Genomic DNA, 22,156 nt, shown 5'->3' on the forward strand with positions numbered 1-22,156 from the left:
TGAAAGCCATTTTCGGTTCTCGCTTCCCGCTGGCCCCTACCCAGCAGCTGCCTCCACCCTGCGCGGGAAGGGCACGAAAATGCCGGGCTGCCTCCGCTCGGAGGCACTTCGGGTGGTCCGCCGGCCCTGGCCGAGGCGTTGGAGCCGTCTGAAGGGGAGCGTGAGGCGATGTGGACAGCACTGCCCCAGGGTGCTGCCCGCGGGGTGACATCCCACCGAGGGCGTGCGGTGCTCTGGGCACGTGTTTTGTGGGGGTGTGTGCCTGCTGCTGCTGCACTGCTTGACAAGACGGATTCGCCAGAGGATCTTCAGGTCCTTAAGGGGCCACCCCACAGAGGCAATGCCTCAGCGGGCGGACCTTACCCTCCATCCCCGTCCCTGTCCCTATCTGTGTCCCTACCCCTGTCTGTGTTTCTGTCCCTATCCGTGTCCCTGTCCCTATCCGTGTCCCTGTCCCTATCCGTGTCCCGTGTCCTTATCCACACAACCCTCCCCTCAGCCCACCCTCGCCCATCCCCACAGCGCCGCCATTTTGTGCCCTGCGCGCCCCCCCCCCAGCCTCGCCCCCCACAAGCGCGCGCCCCCTGGCGGCGAGAGGGCGTGGCCACGGGGGAGGGGGCGTGGCCACGGGGGGGGGGCGTGGCCAGGCGGGGCGGGGGGGCGGGGCGAAAGGAAGCGGGGGCGGCGCGGTGCGGCCGTGTCCCTCCGCCGCGCGCCATCGGCGGGGTCGGTCGGTCGGTTCGGCGGCGGGATCCCTCCGCGCCGTGCCGCGCCGTGCGGGTCCGGCCGTGGCCATGGCCCGCGGAGCGGGGCCGGCGCTCGCCGCCCTCCTCGGCACGGTGCTGGCCGTGCTCAGCCGCGCCGAGCCGGCGGCCGGTGAGTCCCGGGGAGACGGGAGGGGAAAGGGAAGGGGTCCCGGGGGCGGGGGAGGAGCGGCGGCGGCGGGGTGCCCCGTGCGGGGTCCCCCCGGTGTCCCCCCGGAGCCCCCCGGCGTCCCCCCGGCTCCTCGGGGCCGGCGGCGGTGGCACGGTGCTGCGGCGGGAGGGCAGGCAGGCAGGCAGGCAGGCTGCGCGGAAAAACCAGCCGAAATCTAAAAAAAAAAAAAAAAAAAAGCCGTTTCCTGCACGCGATTTGCCAGGTTTGCCCCAAAAAGGAGCGGAGGGCTCGAGGCTGTGCCCGCCGTGCGCGTTACGAGCTCGGAGCGCCGCTTTGGCGGTGTGGCTGGCGTGCCTCGGGTCTGCGGCAGCTGCAGATGGCTTCTGCAGGCCGGCAAGGGGGCGAGTTGCTCTTTTTTCTGGCACGACGAAATCTCACGTTTCTCTCTCATTTAAACCGTGCCTCGACGCTGGCAGCTCCCCAGCGCGCTGCTGGCCCCCCGAGGTCCTCGTGCTGCGCGGCGCGATGCCCGCCGGGCTGCCTGAGCTCTGCCCCGGCCGCGGGGCTTCGCGGCGTCGTGCTCGGGTTTCCCTCCTTGGGCTGGAGGAACGGTGGCCGCCAGAGGTGGCAAACCCCGTCTGGAGACACCCCGGCTGTTCCTGAGGTTCTGGCCTGAACCTTGGGAGCGGAGCTGTGGCCTGAATGAATGAAAGGTGAAGTCACCCGAAGGGCGTTTTCAGGTGCACCCTCAACTGTCCCGATGCTCTTGTGCAAGAAGCGGCAGGTATCTGATGTCAGCCCTCTTGGTCAATAACTAGGAGGCTCCTGGATGTTCTCAGCGCCGCGGGTTGGACTGCTCAGCGCTGCCTCATCGTGCGAGCCCAATGGCGCGGCAACTTGCTTTTCCAGTCGAGCTTCTCCTCGGTTTGTCAAAGCCTGCAGTTGAAGCTGCAGTAAGCCGGGGTGGGGCGGGAACACCTGCGCTTTTGGTGAGGACACTTTCCTGCTAATTACTGTTAATGGCAGTGATTTGTACCCCGGCTGATCAGACGGGAATGAGTGAAACGGGAATCCAGGAATGAGTGAAACGGGAATCCGCGCTAGTGAAGCCCACCATAATTACCCATCATCACTATTAACCTTGTCACTGGCGGAGTGAAAGATTTGAGTTATGCTAAGCCCAGTTTCGCCCAGTTTCACCCAAGTGTAGTTGGGCATCAGCCCTCGTTTCTAATAAACTGCCGTCTACCTTGAGGTTGAGAGCACCCCAAAGGTAGCGCATCCATGTGGACCACGCTTTGGGATCCTTGGAAGACTCCCTAGATAACGCTGGCAGCGCTGGCCTGCTCAATTCGATAGGGGGTTGCTGAGCAGCAAGTTTTACTTGATCTTTTGAAGGTGTTCCTGTATCAAATGGGTTCTTATCAAAGATGCTGATTGAGACTTTCAAAACGGAGTGTGATTAGCATCTGGCTCGCTCACGTCACTTCCTGCAGGGCATTACTTAGTCAGCGCAGGATTACGTGAAGATGCTCTTGCTGATGTTCTCAAGACCTGAATCCTTGGGAAAAGAGGGCTCGTGCCTCTGGCTGCATTTGGCACTCAAATCTCTCCAAATAGGTGGATTGGTTTTGTTTTACCTTCTTTGTTGCCTCTCACAGCTACTCCTATTATTTTAGGTGTCTCGCTGCTGTTAGAGTAAGCTGCTATTTCCCTTCAACGTGATCCCATCCTGCTCGGCCTCTCCCATTTTCGCAAACTGGTGCCTGGGTTGTGAAAGGCATTTGAGCCTTTGGGCTGGATGTGGCCATCAAAATGTTGTTGTAATGGTCTGGGCGGGTGGGATTTGGACCTGCGTCCTTTCTGGAACTGGGAGTAGATGAGGCAGAGCAGCAGGACGCTGACAGCTTGTTTCTTCTGGGCTTGGGAATCTCAGATAACAGGAAAACCGAAGGGTCAGGATCTGCAACTTCAAACTTAAAGGAAACGACGTTATATTTGTACTCTTGGCTAATGACTGCAATGCAAGGAATGATACAGAGATTATTTAATTCTGACCCATTAAGGAAATGTCATCTGTCTTGGAGAGAAGAAAAAAAAACCACAAAACTGTTCTAAGCATCTGCGCTTAGAAGTTCTTCTGTAGTTCTATTCTTATTTTCTATGCGTTCATTCTGAAATTGTCTCACCAACAGAAGTCAAGGGCTCTGTCTTGTCAGTGCCCATCTGGAAGAAATAGCGCCTGTATCGTTCTAAACCCAGTCATCTGAGAGCTACAGAAATAATCATTCATTCTGTTTAGAAAATAGTCTGTTCCTAGGGCACATGTCCTTTTTTTAGACTGCATGCGGATGAAAAAAGAGCTTTGTATCTCAAAATGACACTGGTGTCTGCTGTTTGTTCCGTGCAGCAAGTCTTAATCTTGTTTCTCTGACATCACCATGGGCTGCAGTGGAAGGACAAGGAATGGCCCAGCGTTTCGGCAGGGGCAGGCATTCTTATGCTCAAATTAATAAAGATTTAGTGCTGGACAATGATGGAAGACTATGGAGAACACGCAAGCATGGTTTCCGTCTGCCAGATTTCCATAGAAACACCAATACCTCTTCAGCTCTTTAAATGCCTTCACTACATTTTTATTGTTGAAAACTTTTTTTTTTTTGAACTAAATGTTTTATGTTGCAGCTGTTGATTTTAGGCATTTTGGCTTTGTTTGGAGAACTGAAAATATGGGAAGGCAAGGAACTGTAGCCGTGAAGGAAAATAGAACGTGTGATTGGCAGACTTTTGAACTGTTTTATAAATTCATCCTGAATTCAATATATGTTCAGCTTATCAGTAGTTCTTCAACAGGAAAAGTGTCACACAAATGTTTGATAGAAATTAGTCATCTGACTGTTCCCTGGTGTAAGACTGCAAGGACAAGAAGACTTTAGTTCTACCTGTGAATTTGGGCAACAGTTCTCAGCACTGCTCTTAAGAGGGCAAATTGGTAGCTTTTGCCAGCTCCTGGATGCTTGAGCTCAAAATAAAGAAAAAAATCTAAAACAAAATTTCTTATGGGCTTGTTATTCCAAAATCCACTTAAATGTACACTTTCCCATCTTTTTTTTTTTTTAATGCTTCCCCTATGGAGTCTGGAGAAGCTGGCGAAGGAAACCAGTTTAGACACTGGGGTTTTCTCTCTCAAGAGCTGCAGGACATTGGCTGAGTTCCTCTGCACTCCTCTGAGCTCTGCTCAGCTCCTCAGACGCTGAGAAAAAATTTATTTCAAGCTTTTGTGATAAAAACAGTGGCGATCTCGTGATAGTTTGATTTAGAGCATTTTGACTTTTACAGATGATTTTTGTGTAGTATAGACAAGCTTTGTCTTTAACTGCAACCTTCTGCTCAGCTTGTTTAAATTCCCCAAATGTTAACATTTTCTAAATCTGAGCTGAATTATTAAGCTTTATCATTTTTTCACGGTAAGGGTTTTTCCTAGTTCTTTTATCCCTGTGTGGCTGCCATGGGGTGATCTGTACCTTCTCCCCCTCTGCCCCCCTCGCTCCCCAAAAAGAAGTTATTTTAATATTTTCAGCTAATATTTATTAACAGGTTCTTCCCCAGTACCTCATCTTATTTGAACAGTAATCTTTTGGGGTTAGTGAATAACGTAATTAGCTGTCTCACCTTTGTGGTTTTCCTCCAAAATTTGGTTATCTTAGGGTATTCTCCATGTTTGTGCAGCATTTAGTATTCCTTACCAGCTTTTTGAGCCATCGTTTTCTGCAGTTTACGTGGTGCAAGCTGCCACTGTGGAAGAACTTTGCCCCTTGGAAAGGAGCTACCAGTCTTCCTCTGGTACTGTGCTTCCTCCTTCAGCATTTTCTTGGCTTCTTCTTTCAAACCCTTTTTTCTGAAGGGGATCAGGCATGGGTTTTCACTCCCCTGGAACTTGGGGCGCCTTGGTGGGTAGCATGGCTGGGGTTTCTGGCCTTGCTGATGCCTGATCTTCCCAAAGTGATTCCCCGAGCATCCTCATTGCTGTGTGTCAACTGCCTGGTGGCTTTGAATCCTTCTTCTCCTTCCCCATGGTTTGTAATGGGTAATGTTCGAAATGACAGGCTGTTTCTCGTCAATGTCAGTTGTGACGGTAAACCCACTAAGTACAAAAAGATTGTCAAAAACCTCTTTTGTCCTTTAGTTTTCTTCCAGGTTTCTAACATTATATTTTTAGTCTGACTCTTCTTCTGTGTGTTAAGTAGGTTGTTTTCAACCGTCTCCCCCAAGACAGCCTCTGCACCTATAGCTGGGTTCCAGCCAAATAAGATAAGTCTAGATCCTTAAGGTACTGAGTTCCTGTAAACTTAATGGAAAACTTATGGGCAGAAAGAAGAGAGACCGTTACAGCATCCTTCCATGGGGAAAGTTGGTACTGTGAGCTCAGCCCTGCTGTTAGCTGTCCAGGGGTCTCTGTCAGAAGGTCAGTCTTCCCCCTGTTCGCAGCAAAGCCCTTGGTCAGAGCCTGCATCTTAGATGCAGGATAATTGGCCACACTTCACAGAGCTACAGGAAACCAGCTTCGTAACGTCTCTTCCTCGCAGCATTAATTGTTTTGGTATTCTGTGTTTCTTATTTCTGCTTGACTTTCTCTGAACTTGTGGGTGAAGAGTTTATTGGCCTTGCTTTCCTTTTAGTGCTTGCAGCAAAGCCCGTGCAGATTTTCTCTGGTTATGGCTCTGTTTCCCTATGGCAGCCTTCTCTCTTAAAAGCTGAACTCTGACACTTACAGCTTCTGATGTTAGACCTTTGTGATTTCTTTCAATTTTCTAGCCTGGAAGGAGTCTGATTTTTTAGCATTCAGATGAAGAATAGAAACCGAATCACAACTTTCACATCATCTTGGCATCCTTAAAGAACAATGAGGCAGAAATGTAACTTCTTTTCCTCTTAGTTTTGCTTTAACAGTCTCTTTAGCCAAAAAAAAAAAGATTAAACCTGGGCTAAACTGTTTCCATTTAAATGTGAGCATTGCTGGATTCAGATGTTCAGTCACAGCACTTCTGTTTTTTTTTTGTTGTTTTTTTTTTGAGTAACACTTTCTGCTCGTGCTTGTTTTATGGCAGCAGCTACCTGTTTTTCCACTCTGGCCTCGGAGAATAGTGGTATGCCTGTATAGTGGAGAATATTGGTGGGCCTGTTAGATGCAAATTCCAACCTGGTATTTTATGTGCAGGCATGCTCCAAGGGTTTGTATGGACTCTAGGCTGGGTCACGTAGCTAATAGCATTCATCTCGGACACGCATAAAGCCCTCATCTGAGAGGCCTTTCAAACTTGGCTAGAATGCAAACTAGAAATTGGATACTTCTCTCCCTAAGTGGTGGCCTGCCCACTTGGTGATTAGGGCTTAAGCCAGTCTCTTGATAGTCATGGGGTGTTTTCCCAATACTCCCGCGGCTCTCCCCAAAGCGCTGGATAAAATGGTGAGGCAGTGTAGCACCCAAAATGTTGCTGCTTGAACTCGGCCTGGGTGAATCCAGGGTCTGGCCATCCTGGTTGTTTTGGCAAGCTGGACCAAGGCCAGAAATCCAGCAAACAATCCCCCGTTGCTTTTTTTCTTTTAATACAGAAGAGAAAAGTCAAAAACAGTGCTTCAGACCCAGCCTTGACAGCATACTTTATATGGGTGCTGGAGAAGCGGCCGACTATTTTCTTCTCAAGACAAGAGTGTCCTCTCATGCTGTACACAATAAAATACTTCCAGTTAGCATGATGGATGTAGCAACACGTACTTTTTATGCTGGCTGAAGTAGAAGATGGTTTCTGATACTATTGACTTTTGAGCACAGTGTGGTAGAGTAGCAGAGAAGTAGCTTTTGAAGTAAGTCATGTTGAAATGCCTTGTTTTTGCATGTATTGTGAAATTGTTGAAGATATGAAATACAGGAAGACAGTGCTTTGTGCACAGAAGTGCTAATTCTGCTGTGAGAACTGTAGTCTTCAATTTGCCTTGTGATTTCTCTTTTAAAAGAGAAGTGATCACGTTACTTCTTAATATTCATTTTAGAATATTGTTGCATTTATATTAATTTCAGTTTTAGTTGCATTTCAATGTTCAGTATTTTTTTCTTAAGTTGAAAAAGTACAAAAGAGTCATTTTGTCTTTTTTTAGGTTTGTTCAGTTCTAGATTTTCATATGCAATACATAGTCAGCTGCCTGCATCCCCCACTCACTGTATCTCTGTTAAAGAATTCTAGGGACTACTAGTAGTCTAATGACCTGCTAAACAGCAGCTCAAGGAGAAAATAATTTGTCAAAAACCAGGAGAAAATTAATCATTACTTTGCCAAAGCCTCTGTGCTGTATCCGTGCTTGGCCTAGCAAGCTACACTGGAATCACTGAATCGGATCCTCGCTGGAACCCGAAAGCTGTCCCCTTCTTGTTGCTCCCTGCGGTTGTGCTGGCGGCTGGCTTTGGCCAAGTGCTAGTTAAGCTTTTACTACGAGGGTTACAAAATCACCGGGGACGCAGGCACTCCAAGAGGTTACAAAATCCTGTTTGAAAGCCTGGGCACAAAAGAAATAATCCTCTGAGTGTTTGCTTTGCTGGCTTGATGGGCTTAAAAAATAAAAGCTAAAGGGAGGTGAACGTAGCGAGGTGAGAAGAGCAACTCTCCCTCCCGGTTCTCCAAATTGCGGCGCAGCTCACTGTGCCGTTCCTCCGTTTCCTTGGGGTAGTGGAGGTGGCAAGAGGCACCCAAATCATTAAAAGCACTTTTGTGGCTTCTCTTGAATGCAGCATAACTCAATGGTGCTCGCTGGAGCTCATTTTTGCCATGAGAACTGCTGTGCCCGCAGTGTATGGCCAAAGCAGGCGAAGCCTGAAGGCTTGTGGATGCTGCTGGTAGATGGGATGAAACTTGTTGGGCAGGTGCAAATCCGTGGCGGTGCGCTTGGCCGCTGCGGGGGGGAATACCATTAGAAAATCTGTGGTAATATTTCTGTCGCTAAGTAACCCTGACCCCAGAGGTTATCTGAAAGGGGCTCTGAGTGGAATTTTGTTCATTTCCTGAGAGCTCTGCAGAGGCAGTGCTATGGAAGTGCCCTGTGTTCAGAAACCAAGTTAACACGAAACAGGCGTACCCGTGTTGTGAGGAATATCGTTCACCTTCTGGGACAAGCGGGTTTAATTTCACTCTGTTCTGTCAGGATTGTGAGTGTGACGCACCCCTGTGTGCCTTGTAGCGCGTGCTCCAGGTTATTGACAAATAACGCACTGAGCCCCGGGTGGTGGCAGCCGGGGTCTGTTCCGAGCGGCCCAAGAGCTGGGCCCGTCCCTTTGCAACTGGAGCGCGAGCTTCAGAGACTGCTTGGACCTGTTTTCCTTCGTTCCCCGTACTAAACATATATGGAAAGCTGAATACCTCTCAAGGAAGGAAAAAACATTGTTTTATAAAAAGAGTAAGCCATCTGCCCGGCAGCAGCAGTAGGTACACGAGCAGGCAGTTTGAGTGGTTGGGTATTACTGATGCCTCTGGGTGCCTTAAAATCGGTCAAACGCTTTCCCAAATGCAGTGAGGCTGTTGAAATAGGGTACGTAATGTCATGGAAGTGTGTGTGGAGGGGCAGGGGACAGGAACGGAGGCTGAGAAGAGTGTGAGACTTCTGGGTATGTGGGTAAAGTTAGGATGGGATGCAGATCTTCTGATTCCTCCAGCTTTATCCACTGGTTCAGTGCTATTCAAACGGCAGACTCTGGTCTAGATGGACTGATTAAATTTTTGTGGCTCTAGAGTGCCCTCTGCTCATGCGGGGTTTCCATACTTCTTGCCCTTCCGGTTGCTTCAGAACTAGCCACAACTGAGCTTGCTGCTTCAGGTCCTGGTAAAGGGATGAGTGCTTGCTCCGTCACTCCGTCTGAATCGATGCCACTACAGTTTCCTGTAAACCTGGAGAAAAATTGACCAGCCCTGAGCTAAAGGGAGCTTATAAAAAACCAAAAAACAACATTTTACGTGGACAGATATTGATAGGACAATTGGGAATGGCTTTAAACTAAAAGAGGGGAGATTTAGTTTAGAGATTAGGGATAAATTCTTCACTCAGAGGGTGGTGAGGCACTGGCACAGGCTGCCCGGAGAAGCTGTGGATGCCCCATCTCTGGAAGTGCCCAGGGCCAGGCTGGATGGGGCTTTGGGCAACCTGGGCTGGTGGGAGGTGTCCCTGCCCATGGCAGGGGGTGGCACTGGGTGGTCTTTAAGGTCCTTCCAACCCAAACCGTTCTATGATTCTGTATCCTACATAATGTCTTGTTTAAAATACAGTGCTGAAAATGGCAATTTTGAGCTTCAGAGTATGTACTCTTTATGAATACCCAAGTCTTTGCTGGAAGACTTTAAGGTCTCTTATGTTTTCATTTATTCTCAGACAGTCCTGACAGAAATCAGAATACCACAACAGTAATGATGTAGCAGCAGATTCTGGTTTGCTAGAAACTTATATCACGGGAGCTTATGAGGGACAGATGCCCCTATTTCAGTGCCGAGTGTCCCTGGAGATTGTAGAAAGGAAGGAGAAACTTTGAGACAAGCTATTGTGAAAGAAGCTTTAGAAATTGTTGCCTCTTACTTCAGAGAATTTCATTATAAAATTTTGATCAGGAAGTAGTAACTGTCTGACGCTGAAGTCAAAATATGCAAGTGCCGAAGTGATTGTATGTAGCTTGTTGAAATTACTGCATGCTTGGCTTTGACGATCTACCTAAAAGAAATTCTGGATGCATTTAGTAGCCTGATAACAAATCTCTACTTGATTGTTCTTTCAGTCTCTCTCTTTTGATGCTGCCAAAGATTAAATAGAACTATGTGATATTGTCTTTGGTTTTGTTCCAGTTGTATAAAATTTTTAGTTAAAGGATTAATTCCCCAAAATATGTTAATGAAACTTTGACTTGACACGTACAGCTACTGAATTAAGTGTGTTTTTTTTTTCTTTCTCCTTTCAGCTTTACAGTGTATGGATGATTCCAAGCCTTGTGTTAATGAGGGAAAGTGCATTCCTTATCAAAATGGTACAGGATACTGCAAGTAAGTTGGCTTAATTTCTAACCATTTTAATTGTCAATGTTCTTCCTTTCATAGTCCATAAAAGAAAGGAAATGTGGTTTAAGATTTTCTGATCAGGTGCATTCAGCATAACAGTTTTAGCAAAGTCTGTGTTTCTTGCTAGTGCATTAGTTCTTCTGTGTTGGCTTTTTATAATGTAAGAAATCTAGAGTTCTCATTCATATGCTTGGGTTTTGATTTCAACTATTTGATTTCTTTGCCTTTGGTTAGGAAGAGAGGCTAAATCAGTAAGAGGTAAGCACAAGTTAAGTCAGAACTTGCTCTCTGTCTTATAGCTTGTGTTAATTTATAGAACATCAGCCCAAAATATTTCCAAGTTTTTTCAGAACTACTCTGTGCTTTGAAGAGTGACAGTTCCCTTCCATGTGCTAGAAAGTAACGAACGTGGAAGCTACAAACAAACAAAAAAGCCAAACAAACACATTTATCTTTTTCCCGAAACTGATTTTGGGAAGCGTTGAAACCTGTCGTTAATGGTGCCTTCATTTGTTGTTGCATGGAAAACTGATCATCAGCAAGAGCTTTGGAGGAACATGATGTCTGGAGAATGGTATCACATCTGTTTAAACGTAGTTCATCTTTTTAACTGCATTATTTAGATTCTTAAAAATGAAGTTATTTTGCAAAAAGATAAATCTTCCTTGTTTGGCAGGTCTTGTTTACTACATCTGCAGTAAACGGATTTATTTTTTAAACTGTGTTTACTTCCTCAGTGCAAGTTGTACCGTTTTCTGGCACGCTAAATCCTTTCTTTAATGCTCACATTCTTTCAAAATAAGTGAATTTTGTCATGTTGATTTAGCTCAGCAAATACATGGCTTGGCTCTTCACCCTCTCCTATACATCCGTCTTCCCTAGCTGCACTCATTAGTTCTTTCTGTGAATATGGTGCACAAAACTTGATGTACTTAAATTGCAGCTGTGGCACACAAATCATAATCTAATTTAAGGTTCTCCGCAGTTTCAAATCAATCCCTGATATGCAGAAAGGCCACAAAAAGGCAAATATGTAACTTGTTGTTCCTTTTTTTTAAAGTTTTTAGCTGTTACTGCTTCCTGGGCTTTTCTTTTCTATTGCTTTAGGTTGCTGTCAACAGAAATGAGCTGCCCTTCTGAAAAAAAGTTGTAACTTTTCCTGCTTTTCTTTCCCATTTTAAGACTGAAACAAGAAATCGTGTGACGTTAGTAGGTCTTTCTGATGAGTATGTAAGTGTGTGACTGTGGAGCCAAAGTATGTGGGTCATTATGAAGGTAATAAACAAGATTGGTATTGATGTTGGTGCTGCGTGTACCTTCCAAAGGACATTTTCTCCAACTTGCATGTTCCTGTTAACCATGCCTTAGACTGTTTACTTGGTTCATCCAAGAGTTTAACTTCCTTTTTGGTATCTGTAGTGCAGTCCAGATCTTGACACATTTCTCTTATCACAGTGGCAGATTTGACCACTCTTAATTTTTTTAGAACGTGGAGCTATTTATAATTCTAATGTTGCCTTCCTCCTTTTTGTGCAGTCTTCATGCAGATCTTAAGCCAACCCCTCCTTCAAATAATGTCTCAGTCCTTCTGCAGGCACCAGAGTAACTGGAAGGGCTGAGAGTACACAGAGACGAGTGTGTCTGTTTTCTAGTTGTGGCTCAAGAACATTTTTGGCAGAAAGGAAGGAAAAATAGACCCCCAAAAAAGAAACAACAAACAAGCAACAAACCAAAAAAAGCCCCAAAACCTCAGTTGTGGAGACTTTACCTTTAGCAGGCTGATTCTTAGCATCCTGTTTTGGTTTTAACTTTTTTTTTTTTTTTTTTTTGTTCCTGCACGATGAGGAACTCTGAATAGGGGAACTTTTTATCTGTTGTAGTAAACTAAATGACTTTCTGAATTTTTGATGCCTGTAAGAGTAGATATGTTTTGTTCAGGAAACTGAACTTATTAACAGGGCAAGTGGCTAGGCTTGTAGATCTGCAGGATAGCTCACTGATTAGCTAAATCTCCACCCCTTCCACTTTTTTTCAAGTTTTCTGCAGTACTTCCTTTGCTGGGCAGTAGATTATTACAGTAGGCTCTCTTCCTCTTTCTCTACCTCCTCTCGGCAAAGTTGTTTGTTCTAGCTTGTGGTCAGTCCATCTAGTTAATCTTGCTGTCTGTAAGAAACAAGCGAGCAACTGAAGGAGAACCTGCATCGGAGGTAATCCAATGTGGTGAATAAGACATTGGTGACATGAGTGCTGATAAGCAAAACATCTGGCCTAAATATTTGGCAAAGCAGTGAGTGGCAGCTTTCTTTGTCAGAAAATTGTGTAGCCTCTACTCCGTTAAAAGAGGGAGGCTTGTTAGCAGAAAACTAGCTTTATTCTGGTGCATCTGGCTTCTGTTGTGGGAACGGCGATTGTGACCCTTGTAAGGAAATTAGAACTGGATCTTTATCAGATTGCTCTTGCGAGTGCCCTTTAAGTAGCTCAGTTCCCCTGGTGATGCTACGGGCCCATGGCTGTCATTTTGTGGCACTGTTTGATAGAATTACTGACCTTCTTTGACCTTGATTTTATATTTAGAAAACTACACATTCTTGTCTTTTGCTTCTTCCAAGGGCAGAAGTTTTACTTGAGTTCTTTCTGTACTCATTTGGAGACTAGTGTGGTGAGGAGGCAGACCTTACTCCAAGGAATGTGGATGTGTCTGCTGTAGAAATAAAGATGTGCTTTAGCAGAATGAAGGGAACCTGTCCTTCCAAGCTTTCTGGGTCCTGCTTTGACAAAAAGCAGTTTCAGTGTGTGGTTTGGCTTGGTGTTACACTGTAGTGTTGTTTTCTTTCCTCAAAGCATCTCTAGGCTGCCTTTTGCTAAGCTTAGCCTTTGCTAAGCTTTTATGTTGAGCTTGAGGGAACCTTCTTGCATACCCTTGTCTCCAGCAGGAGAGTCGGGATAACATCTCGCTGCTTAATGCTAATTGTGAACATCATGGGAAAACCTTTTCTCCTGGGGGATAGTACTGCTATCTTGCGATATTTTTGTGATTGCAGGCAGGCTGAGAAGGTGCGGGTACAGGCAACTGTTCCAAGTACAAGCAGAGCAGAGATGCTGGCTACGCTGCCTGCTGTTTCCTGAGCACTGGAGTCTGCTCCACTGCAAGTGGATGTGATAACTTGGATGGTGATGCTCCTGTGTGCTCGGTGTGGGGCAGGGCCCTTAAACAGAGAATATCTTAGCTGGTTTCCCCGTTCTTGGCAGCTGTGACTTCTTCTAGCTTCCCTCCCCTGTGCCCCAGTGACAGGGAGCAGAAGCAAGACTGTGCCAGGGAGAGAAGCAGAAATAGGAAGGAAGGGAGATGGGGTAGGGGTGCTCCAAGCCTTGGGGAGGAAGCCGGGCCATGCTACTTCTCATGTTTTATAAGCTTCTAAGATTGGATTTTGACTTTAGGGACTGCTGCACTTTGTATGTGCAGAAGGGATATTGGTACCTAAAGTAGTTTTAATGCTGATGGCTTTTGTTGGGTCTTGATGATAAAAAGTGCAGCATTAACCGTGGCTTGTTCGGTGCGCTTAGTCAAATGTGTTGAAGCAGGCTGATGCCAAACGGGCTGTGTCCCTCAGCACATCCTTTTATGCTCAAAGCTGTCGGGGTCTGTGCAGCTCTGTGTATTTCAGTGCCTCTCCGGCGAGCAGTCTTTTTTTCTATTCATGTGCAGAAGTTTGTGCATGCTTCTAATTTGCACGGTATGGGTTTTACCTCTTGCGTGCAGATTGGCAACAGGAGGACCTCAAAGCATGCTAAACTCAGAGGCACCAAGCATGGCAGTAAGGGGCTTCTAACCCAATTCTACCCCCCTGAGTAACTTCAGCCCCCCTACCAGGATTTTGACCTACCTGTCTTTCCAGATGGGTCGTCTTAGATCTGAGTTAGAGTTCATTTATGAGGACTTCTGGGACTGAAGACAAAATCCTAGACTAAGACTGTTTCGGGGACTGCAGCAGATATCTTCTCAGGATTGTTCTTGAGGGACTAATCACTCCTAGACCAGTCAATGGGGAATACCCATAGGAGACCTTGTAGCAGGATGAGGTCTGAGAGTTTTCCAGAAGAGGCTAAATGCAAAAGTTGAAAAGTTGTCCCTTTCTGAGAATGGGCTGCCCTTTCCTGTTCCCTTCGGTCTCCTTTTAGAAGTTAAAAGAGGCCCTAGAGACCAGGGCAGAGGAGAAAGGGGAGAGTACATACACTTCTCTGCTTCAAATCTGGGAAGAGTAGTGACTTGAGTCACTGGATCAAAACTTTGTTGTGATTTACCCGTGCAGACCAAAAGCTGTTCAGAGCTCAAATGGTTAGAAAACGCTGAACTAAATGTTGCTCGTTCAGGCTTCAGCTGCTGTTATTCCTTTGTATACAGCCGAGCTGAATGCTGTAGAAGTGCTTTCTGTGGACTAGAAACAATGGTTGTGTACTGCTTTAAGTGCAGAACAGAGAGGCCGTCCCATCCCATGGTTTGCATTCAAAGTATGACGCATAAATGAGAGCCTTGAGACATGGGAAGGAACGCTTACAAAGCTAACCAGAGGATCCTGTTCTCCCTCCTGAGAGGAGGTGTAGGTGTGGGAGTCGGAACCCGGGAGCCAGAGGGAAGTCTGGTTAAAATCTGCAGCAAAATAGTTGAGACCCTTCTCACGTTAGTCATCAGGCTGCATTTTTTTTCCCCGCCGTTGAGGCATCTTCCAATCAAAGCGAAGGGAGTGTTGGGCTGGTGGGGGTAGAAGCGAGCCTGCGAGGAAATTCTTCCCTTCGCACTCTAAAGTAAAACCATCTGCTTCCTTCTGTGCATCTCCAGATGATATCACTGGGCCCGAATAGGAAACTCCCATGAAAGTCGAACATCTGGTAGACTGGTTAAAACGGCCTATAAGGTGCATTTGAAGAGACGACTCCAACGAATGTGCGCAGGGAAATAGGGTATGGCAGGTGAGGAGGTTTTTCCAGCAGAACAGACATTTTCCAGCAGCTTTTTAAAAGGAAGAGCTAAATATTGGGAGGTAAATTCAGTGTAGCTTTGTAGCAGAAGAGACAAAAAATGCAGCTTTTGTGAGTCTCCTGTTTTCAATTTGTAGCGTTAGAGCGAATGCGGCTCTGTGGATATGGGGCTACTTCAGATTTGGATAAATACCTTCATTTTGTTTTTACGTCTCTTGTTTAGCTCCATGAGAGCCTGTGCTAAGGCAAATGCAGGCTGGAGCTGAAAAGGAGGAAAAAAAATGGGTTGAGCTCTGACTAAAGTATTTGTGCTGGAAAGTAGCCCAGAGAGAGTAAAGGAGAAGCTTTAATTAGAAGCAGCTGCATAGCTGATGCAGCCCACAGGACATTTTCCCATTTCAAACTCTAGCTTTCTGAAATCATGATTTGAATTAAGTTGTATGTGAAATTTGTTCTTAAAAGATTAAATTCCTGTTGAAGTAGGTTAAGAGAGCTCATGTCCTTCCAGAAAGTGACAGAACAAACTTCATCTTCCTGTTTCTGTTTCTGAGTGTTAGATGGAAAACTGAGGAGAAACAGTGGCTTTTATTTGGAAAAGATTTGGTTTCCTGTTCTGAGCATGTCATTTGGAGCTGACACAAGCTGCTACAATTTTAAGCTGCTCTGTAGACAAGTGGCTATTTTTTTCTCCCCTTCCTAAAGAGCTTGAAAGAGTAGGTTGGGATGAGAACTAAGCAGGGGCAGTGGGAAGCTGGAGTTGCTGCTGAGGTTCTGAACAGTGGAGGATAATCATATCCTTTAAGAAATCTGGACTTAGACCCAGCTTTTTCAGTGTTTGCCTCTGTTTTTATAGAAACAATTTGGTGCCCAGCATGAATCAGGGGCAAATGCTCACAGTTTTGTCTACGCCAACGTTTAGAACTAAATCACTAGTATTTGTGCCTAGAAACGTTGTTGACAGGAGACATGGCTGAAAATCTGAACTGTCTTTTTTTTTTGTTGTTCTTTCATGTTCAGAAAGGGTTGCAGTGAGTTGCTGGAGGGGAAAGTTGCATAACTGTGTGATTGGGCACTTAATCAGGAGAGCGAAATGGTGGGTATGAGGGCTGCGTATACCTGACTTAGCACCTTTACAGAGGCAGGCATGTTCATCTGGCATATTCTGTGAGGCTTTGCCCTATCCAAATGTAAAGAGCTTAAGTTAAAAGAGCTTTTGCTGTTCCCCGCTGGAAAATGCGCTCACGTTCTTCTGATTAGCCTCAGAAGATACTGGAACAAGCCTGGTCTTGGAGCGCTCTTCAACTTTCTACCAGAATGGTTAGGTACAAAGTGCTGGGCTGTTTGTGGGTAATGGTTGTGAGTGTCACTGTGGAGCCTAGGTCTCAGCTTTCCTTTTTTTCTCAGCGTGTCTGCGATGCTCTTACAGTGTTTTGGCTCCCTCTTCCCCATTACTTAGGGGCAGCAGTTAAATGTGCCCCATGAAAAGGCATTTCAGGTTTTATCTTTTTGCCGTGTTTGGGTTTATTTTGTATTTGTTGGAGCAGTTAGGAGTGTTAGAAGCCTCTTGTGTTTGCCTGGTGTCCTAGAAGGGGTTCTGTGAAGTCCTGCTTTGTTGCTCTTTCTGTCATGATAACGATGACTACACGTGCAGAGCCTGCATCTGCTGTGGGGTCCCACCGCACTGTGCTACTGAACAAGGTCGAGCTGCCCGGATCCTCTTCCCTGGCTGTGGTAAAACCACAAATCCGTATCCTGGAATCTTGTAAGCTTCCAGGATTGAAGTTCAACTTGACTTTACCCCTTCGTTAACTGCGTGTGGACGTCCAGAAACGTGATTTGGCTGTAGTTCGCCAGGCAGCGCAGCGCGTGCGGGCCCGAGTGCTGTGGGAGGCGAGCCGTCCTGCAGCTCCTGGCACGGCCCTGTCTGCTGGGTGCCAGCTTTCTGTCTGATCCAGCTCCTGCGCGGCCGTGATGTAGCCCGCTGGCGTTTGGGCTGATTTCTAACCCGTATCTAGGAGGGATTTGGGATGTCAAAGGAAAAACTGTAGAACTGCCACGGTTTAGGCCCAGAATGCACAAAGATTGCCTCTGGAGTGGTGTGGCAGCAGCTTGTGCTGACTGAGAGCCTGCAGCTGTTGCACCGAGGATGGCACAAAAAGCAGAGGCTATTCTGCAAGCGGCATTGTCTCAGAGCTCACCGTCTGTGACTTTATTAATCCTGCCTTGCCCTGCAAAAACTCTCCTTTCATGTCTGTTCTTGGGTACGAAGTTGAAAGTATTAAGGCATGGTGAAAGGAGCCTAATCTGGGCGTGGAGAACGGTAAATTATGGTTACGCACGTATGACTTAGTTGCTTTAGACATATGGCTAAAGCTAGTTAATAAATTTTAACATGAGAAAAAACAGTTGTGGTCATCTAGTAATGACCTCTTGCGTAACTCAGATAATAACCTCTCTGAATAGCTGTGTTTGAACTAGCGTGCATACTCTTTTCTGCAAGCAGCCAATCGTGGTGTGCTTTTAAACGAGCCTGAATGATGGAGAAATTCCACTGCAACCTTAAATGTGTTGTTCCAGTTGTTTCTTTCCACTGCTGAGAGCCTGTATGCAAGTCTGTGTCTGAAAGTGAAGTGTGTTCTACTTCTAATTGGGGTTTATCTTGCTTGAACTTCTCACTGCCAAGTCTCGTTATACCCGTGCCTTCTCGACTGTGAATTATTGTTAAATCTTAGTTTTTGTGGGCAGTTGGAGTCTTTGATTAACTGTCTCCTTCCCTTCTCCCTTTGGAAGGGACTGAGCCACCTGAGCCTCTCATTGTGTACAGTTTTCTATTAATCATTACTGTTGGCTTCTTTGAATTCACTTCAATTCCTCCTTCATTAAAAAGCAGACACTGAAGCAATTCGATAATGGTTGTAGTATTATCAGCTGTATCATAATCTCACTCCTACTTGGTATTGGCTCTCTGTACACCTAACGTATTTCTGGGCAAACTAGAAATTGCGCTAGAAATTGGTGTTCAGCTGACTCTTGAGAACCCTGAGAGCAAATCTGCCTTTCCTAGATCAGTGCCCCGTTTTGGGGAGAATTCTTTGTAACGTTCTGTTTTAGATGTATGACTTTGTAGTGCTAAAATGTATTTCACTGACCAGCCTGTTAAGCAGTCTGTGCTGCTCTCTGTCAAGAGCTTGTCTTCTTTTACCTTCAAGCTTGATCAGCACTGATGTTTTCCTTTGTTATTCATTGATAGAAGAGGAATGAGAGCAGGCCCCTGTAGCATGGCCCCTCAGAAAACAGACCGTTCTTTGATTTAAATGGAATTTTAAGGCCTATCAAGTTAGGTTTCTCAATCCACCATACGTTTTTAAATGCTGAAGGAAGAGGCAGTCTCTTCACAGTTAGGTTCCTGTCCTAGGGCAAGAGGCTTTGTGCGTTTCTTGGAGCTGGAATCTCCTCTCTTTGGACTTGAGTAACTCCTTGATTTCATAATTGTATCTAACCTGTCCTGAAAGGAAGCATAGCTGATGTTCACCTCTGAAGTCTCTGCATTGAAATAGATGTTCTCTTACACAGCCTGTGTGTATCTTGGATTACTTAGCAGTTAAAGCATGCAGCTCTGCACTGCAGGAAAAAACAGCAAGTGAACTCTTGCATTTTGTATGTTCAGTGGCATTTTCTTCTAGTATATCATCTTGCAGCTTCCCGCTACCTGAAAGAAAGAAATGGAATGATGGGTGGCAAAGGAGGTGCTTGCAGGCTTGCTCGCCTGGGTCCTGGATCACTGGAAGTTCAATGGAAACTGCGTGGTACAAAGGCCAGTCAAAAGATGGATTACAGCTGACAAGCAGAGTCAGGCTGTATTGACATAAGTTTAGGTTAGAGAGAAATAACTACAATTATTCTGCAATCACAGATCTTTGTATAAAAATATGGCCCTGGTTATAGATAGTGTGTATGTGTATTCATTCTTCTGTGGGAGAGGGAGGAACAATGACCTTGTCGTTGGGGTGCGAGCCAGGGGCGTGGGAGACCTGACTTCAGCGCTTGTGTTGCTGGTTGAGAGCAGGCTTCAGCATGTCGCAGTCCCAGATTCACTTATCAACGTGAGGATAACAATGTGTTCCTGTCTCACGGGAGTGCTGGGGAGAAAGATCTGCTGAGGATCTGGAGGCCCTCAGACACCGCATTTGTACAAGCTTTATAAATATTCTGGGAGATGGATAATACCTGGTATTAATACCTGTTACGTAGTCTGCTGGATTTCATTCTGAAAAAGGGCGCTTATTAGAAGGGGAAAGGTGCAAGGAGTTAGTGGTTACTCAGCAGTTCTTGAGCACTTGGGTTTTTACTGAAATTTTGAAAGGAAGTGCAAGAAGAAGTTCTTGCTGTTAATGCAGCCCTGATTGTATGCAGTACTTCACTATTTTGTAATGAATGATTTCTCAGTCCAAACCGAAGTTTTCATTTGTCTCATTGACATTGCTCAATCCCGGAGGAAGGTCCTGTCTGCTACATCGAAAATCTTAGCATTTGGGGCTCAGTATTACTATTATTTATGGCAAATTCTGAGAGCTTAGGTGGTGGTGGGACTTTGTTTCCGTTATCTTCCCAGGACAACAAGGCTTAAGGTGAACGTGCCGCAAGTAATTTCTTCTCTATTGCAGGTGTCGAGAAGGCTTTCTTGGAGACTACTGTCAGTACAGAAACCCCTGTGAAAGCAATACCTGTAAGAATGGGGGAACCTGTGAAACGACATCGCTGATAGGAAAGGCTACCTGCAAGTGTGCTCCAGGGTTCACGGGAGAGGACTGTCAGTACTCTGAATCGCACATCTGCTATGTGTCCCAGCCCTGCCTGAACGGAGGCACTTGTCATCCCCACAGCCAGGAAACATACGAGTGTGTCTGTCCTCCAGGTTACACAGGTGGGATTCTGCATTCATGCCTTTGGACTCCCTCTTTTGTGAATTACTCAGTCCTAGAATGTTCTGGGGCGGCTGTAATGTGCTCGCAAATTTAATAGCTCTAGCACAGGAAATGAGAGGAAGTACAAATGACTTCATGACCAAAAAAAAAAAAATAAAAAGAGGGGGGTGGGGAGAGAGAGTCAAACTCCATACCCTTTATACATAAACAGAAAGATATTTAGATCTTGTGGGGTTGTCCACATGGGAAAACTGACTGTAGAAGCTATTCTGAAATGTCTGTTACAATTTGAATTCATAGTCTACCTTCTAGAGAGAAAAAAAAAAAGTAAATTTGGTGAGCAAAACCTTTCTATGGGAAACTTTTAATTGTTTGCCTGAGGAGAAGCATGGAAACTCACTCCTTCCTTTCTTGAAGGGAAAGTGGAAGAGTATGTCAGTGTGGTACGATTTTAGGTCATGGGTTATTTTTATAAATAACACCATCCTGTATCTTGCTGGTAACCTATAAATAAAATGGCTTCCTACTGTAACCAGCAAGTTGATTTTGTTTCAAATGTTGTAAAAATGTATATAATTTTACATGTGCGGTTTAGATTAAGATGTAGCACACCAACCAGTTTGAGTTAGCATCAAGCATGAAATATGGAACTGTTTTTCCCTATTAATAGTTTCTTATGTCTTGATCCTACAGGAAAGGACTGCCAATGGATCGATGCCTGTACATCTCAACCTTGTGCCAACGGAAGTACTTGTACAGTATCTGGAAATAAGTTCTCCTGTATCTGTCTGTCTGGCTACACTGGCCAGAAGTGTGAGATAGATGTGAACGAATGTGCCACTTCAGGCCTTTGTCAACATGGTGGGACCTGTGTCAACGTGCCTGGTTCATACCGATGCCACTGCAAGCCGGGCTATACAGGGCATCGCTGTGAGAGCACCTATGTGCCATGTTCACCATCACCCTGTATGAACGGAGGAACTTGTCACCAAACAAGTGACTTCACCTTTGAGTGCAACTGTCTGCCAGGTAAATTAATGGTGCTTATTCAAAATGTTAGGTTCCGTAGCCGTGTCACTGTGTTCCTGTCTATGTTCTTTTGAAAACTTCTCCCTTGGAGTATGTGTGTGACACTGTTGTAAGATTGAGTGGAGAAGTCTGAGCAAGGTGGGGAGCTCGGCTAGGATCTTACTTTCTGGGTATTAGTATTTCATACTGTGAAAGGGAGAGGAATATTGGATGGGTGAGTGATGGGATTGGTTAGATCATGGCCAGAAGACTACAGATTTCTTTGGAACCCTGTGAGAGACAGAGGTAGTCAAATAGGTAAAAAGTGATGTAGATTGAAGGTTAGGGTGTTTCCTGATGCACATCTAGAATGTCAGATTCTGTTAACACCCAGAAAGAGGTTGTTTGTGCTAATGAGGGTCACAGTTAAAATCAGTGCTTGAATGAAAATGAACATTTGTCTCTTTATTCTCAGTGTCTATCACTAAAACACACTAGTTTCTATTCCTTTCCTTTTCCCCTGGAGTTCTTCCAAATCTTACAGGGTATTTTTTCCAGCTCACCATACCCTTTTTGTCCTGTAACTTACCTCCAGGTAAATTATATTTACTTGGTTTCTGGTGCAGTTAGTTTCTCCGAGTTCATCCACAAGAGAGATAACATGCTTACTCAGTACCATGGACTGTATTGATTCTGTCTGTCAAGTCTGGGCTCCAGTCACCAAGGGCATCTGTCTCTACAAATGACCAGGTGTCACCTGCCCGGGACCCTGGCAGTCTCATCCTGCCCTGCTCCTCCCCATCTACTTATCATACCGACCACAGAGCAGCACTATTTTTCTTTGCATAAGTGTGGTGGTTTTTTTTTTTTTAGGTTCATATTTTTAATGAGTAATTCAGTCCATGGGAAACTGAATGTTTGGAAATGCTTTTGACTAGACTTCCACTTAAGTGTATTGCAGTCTGGCACATGAACGCTTAGTGTGTGGTAATCTAGAAAACTAAACTCTCTTCCCTTGAGCTTTTCTTTTATTATTTATGTGAAAGATGTTGCTGTCGTATACTGTTTAGGATGAATGCTGAATTGACTGCATTCTCATGAGGATTAGCTGGAGTCATAAGCATGTGTGGAAAGAGTATTTAGAACTTAAGTTGTAAAGAATACTTTTTGGAGATCTTCGTCTTGAATTGTTAGCTCAAGTGACCTTAAATACACGGTGCCAGCCTTAGCTGGGGTATGCACTACAAATTTCAGGGTAGTCTGAGCAAGCATGTGACTCTGAAA

At 45.5% G+C, this 22,156-nt stretch overlaps 1 protein-coding gene across 1 annotated transcript in view; it reads left to right on the forward strand.

The window, feature by feature from the left end:
* The first annotated feature begins 696 nt into the window (after window positions 1-696).
* NOTCH2 (notch receptor 2) overlaps window positions 697-22,156 on the forward strand; it is an 85,574-nt gene continuing 64,114 nt past the window's right edge. Inside the window, exons 1-4 of the mRNA XM_048080238.2 lie at window positions 697-876; window positions 9,866-9,947; window positions 19,604-19,863; window positions 20,558-20,893. Of these exons, the coding sequence (XP_047936195.2) occupies window positions 795-876; window positions 9,866-9,947; window positions 19,604-19,863; window positions 20,558-20,893 (760 nt within the window). The 5' untranslated portion in view covers window positions 697-794. The remainder of the gene's footprint in view (window positions 877-9,865; window positions 9,948-19,603; window positions 19,864-20,557; window positions 20,894-22,156) is intronic.

This window comes from Anser cygnoides, chromosome 8, assembly GCF_040182565.1.
Source record: "Anser cygnoides isolate HZ-2024a breed goose chromosome 8, Taihu_goose_T2T_genome, whole genome shotgun sequence".
NCBI lineage: Eukaryota > Metazoa > Chordata > Aves > Anseriformes > Anatidae > Anser > Anser cygnoides.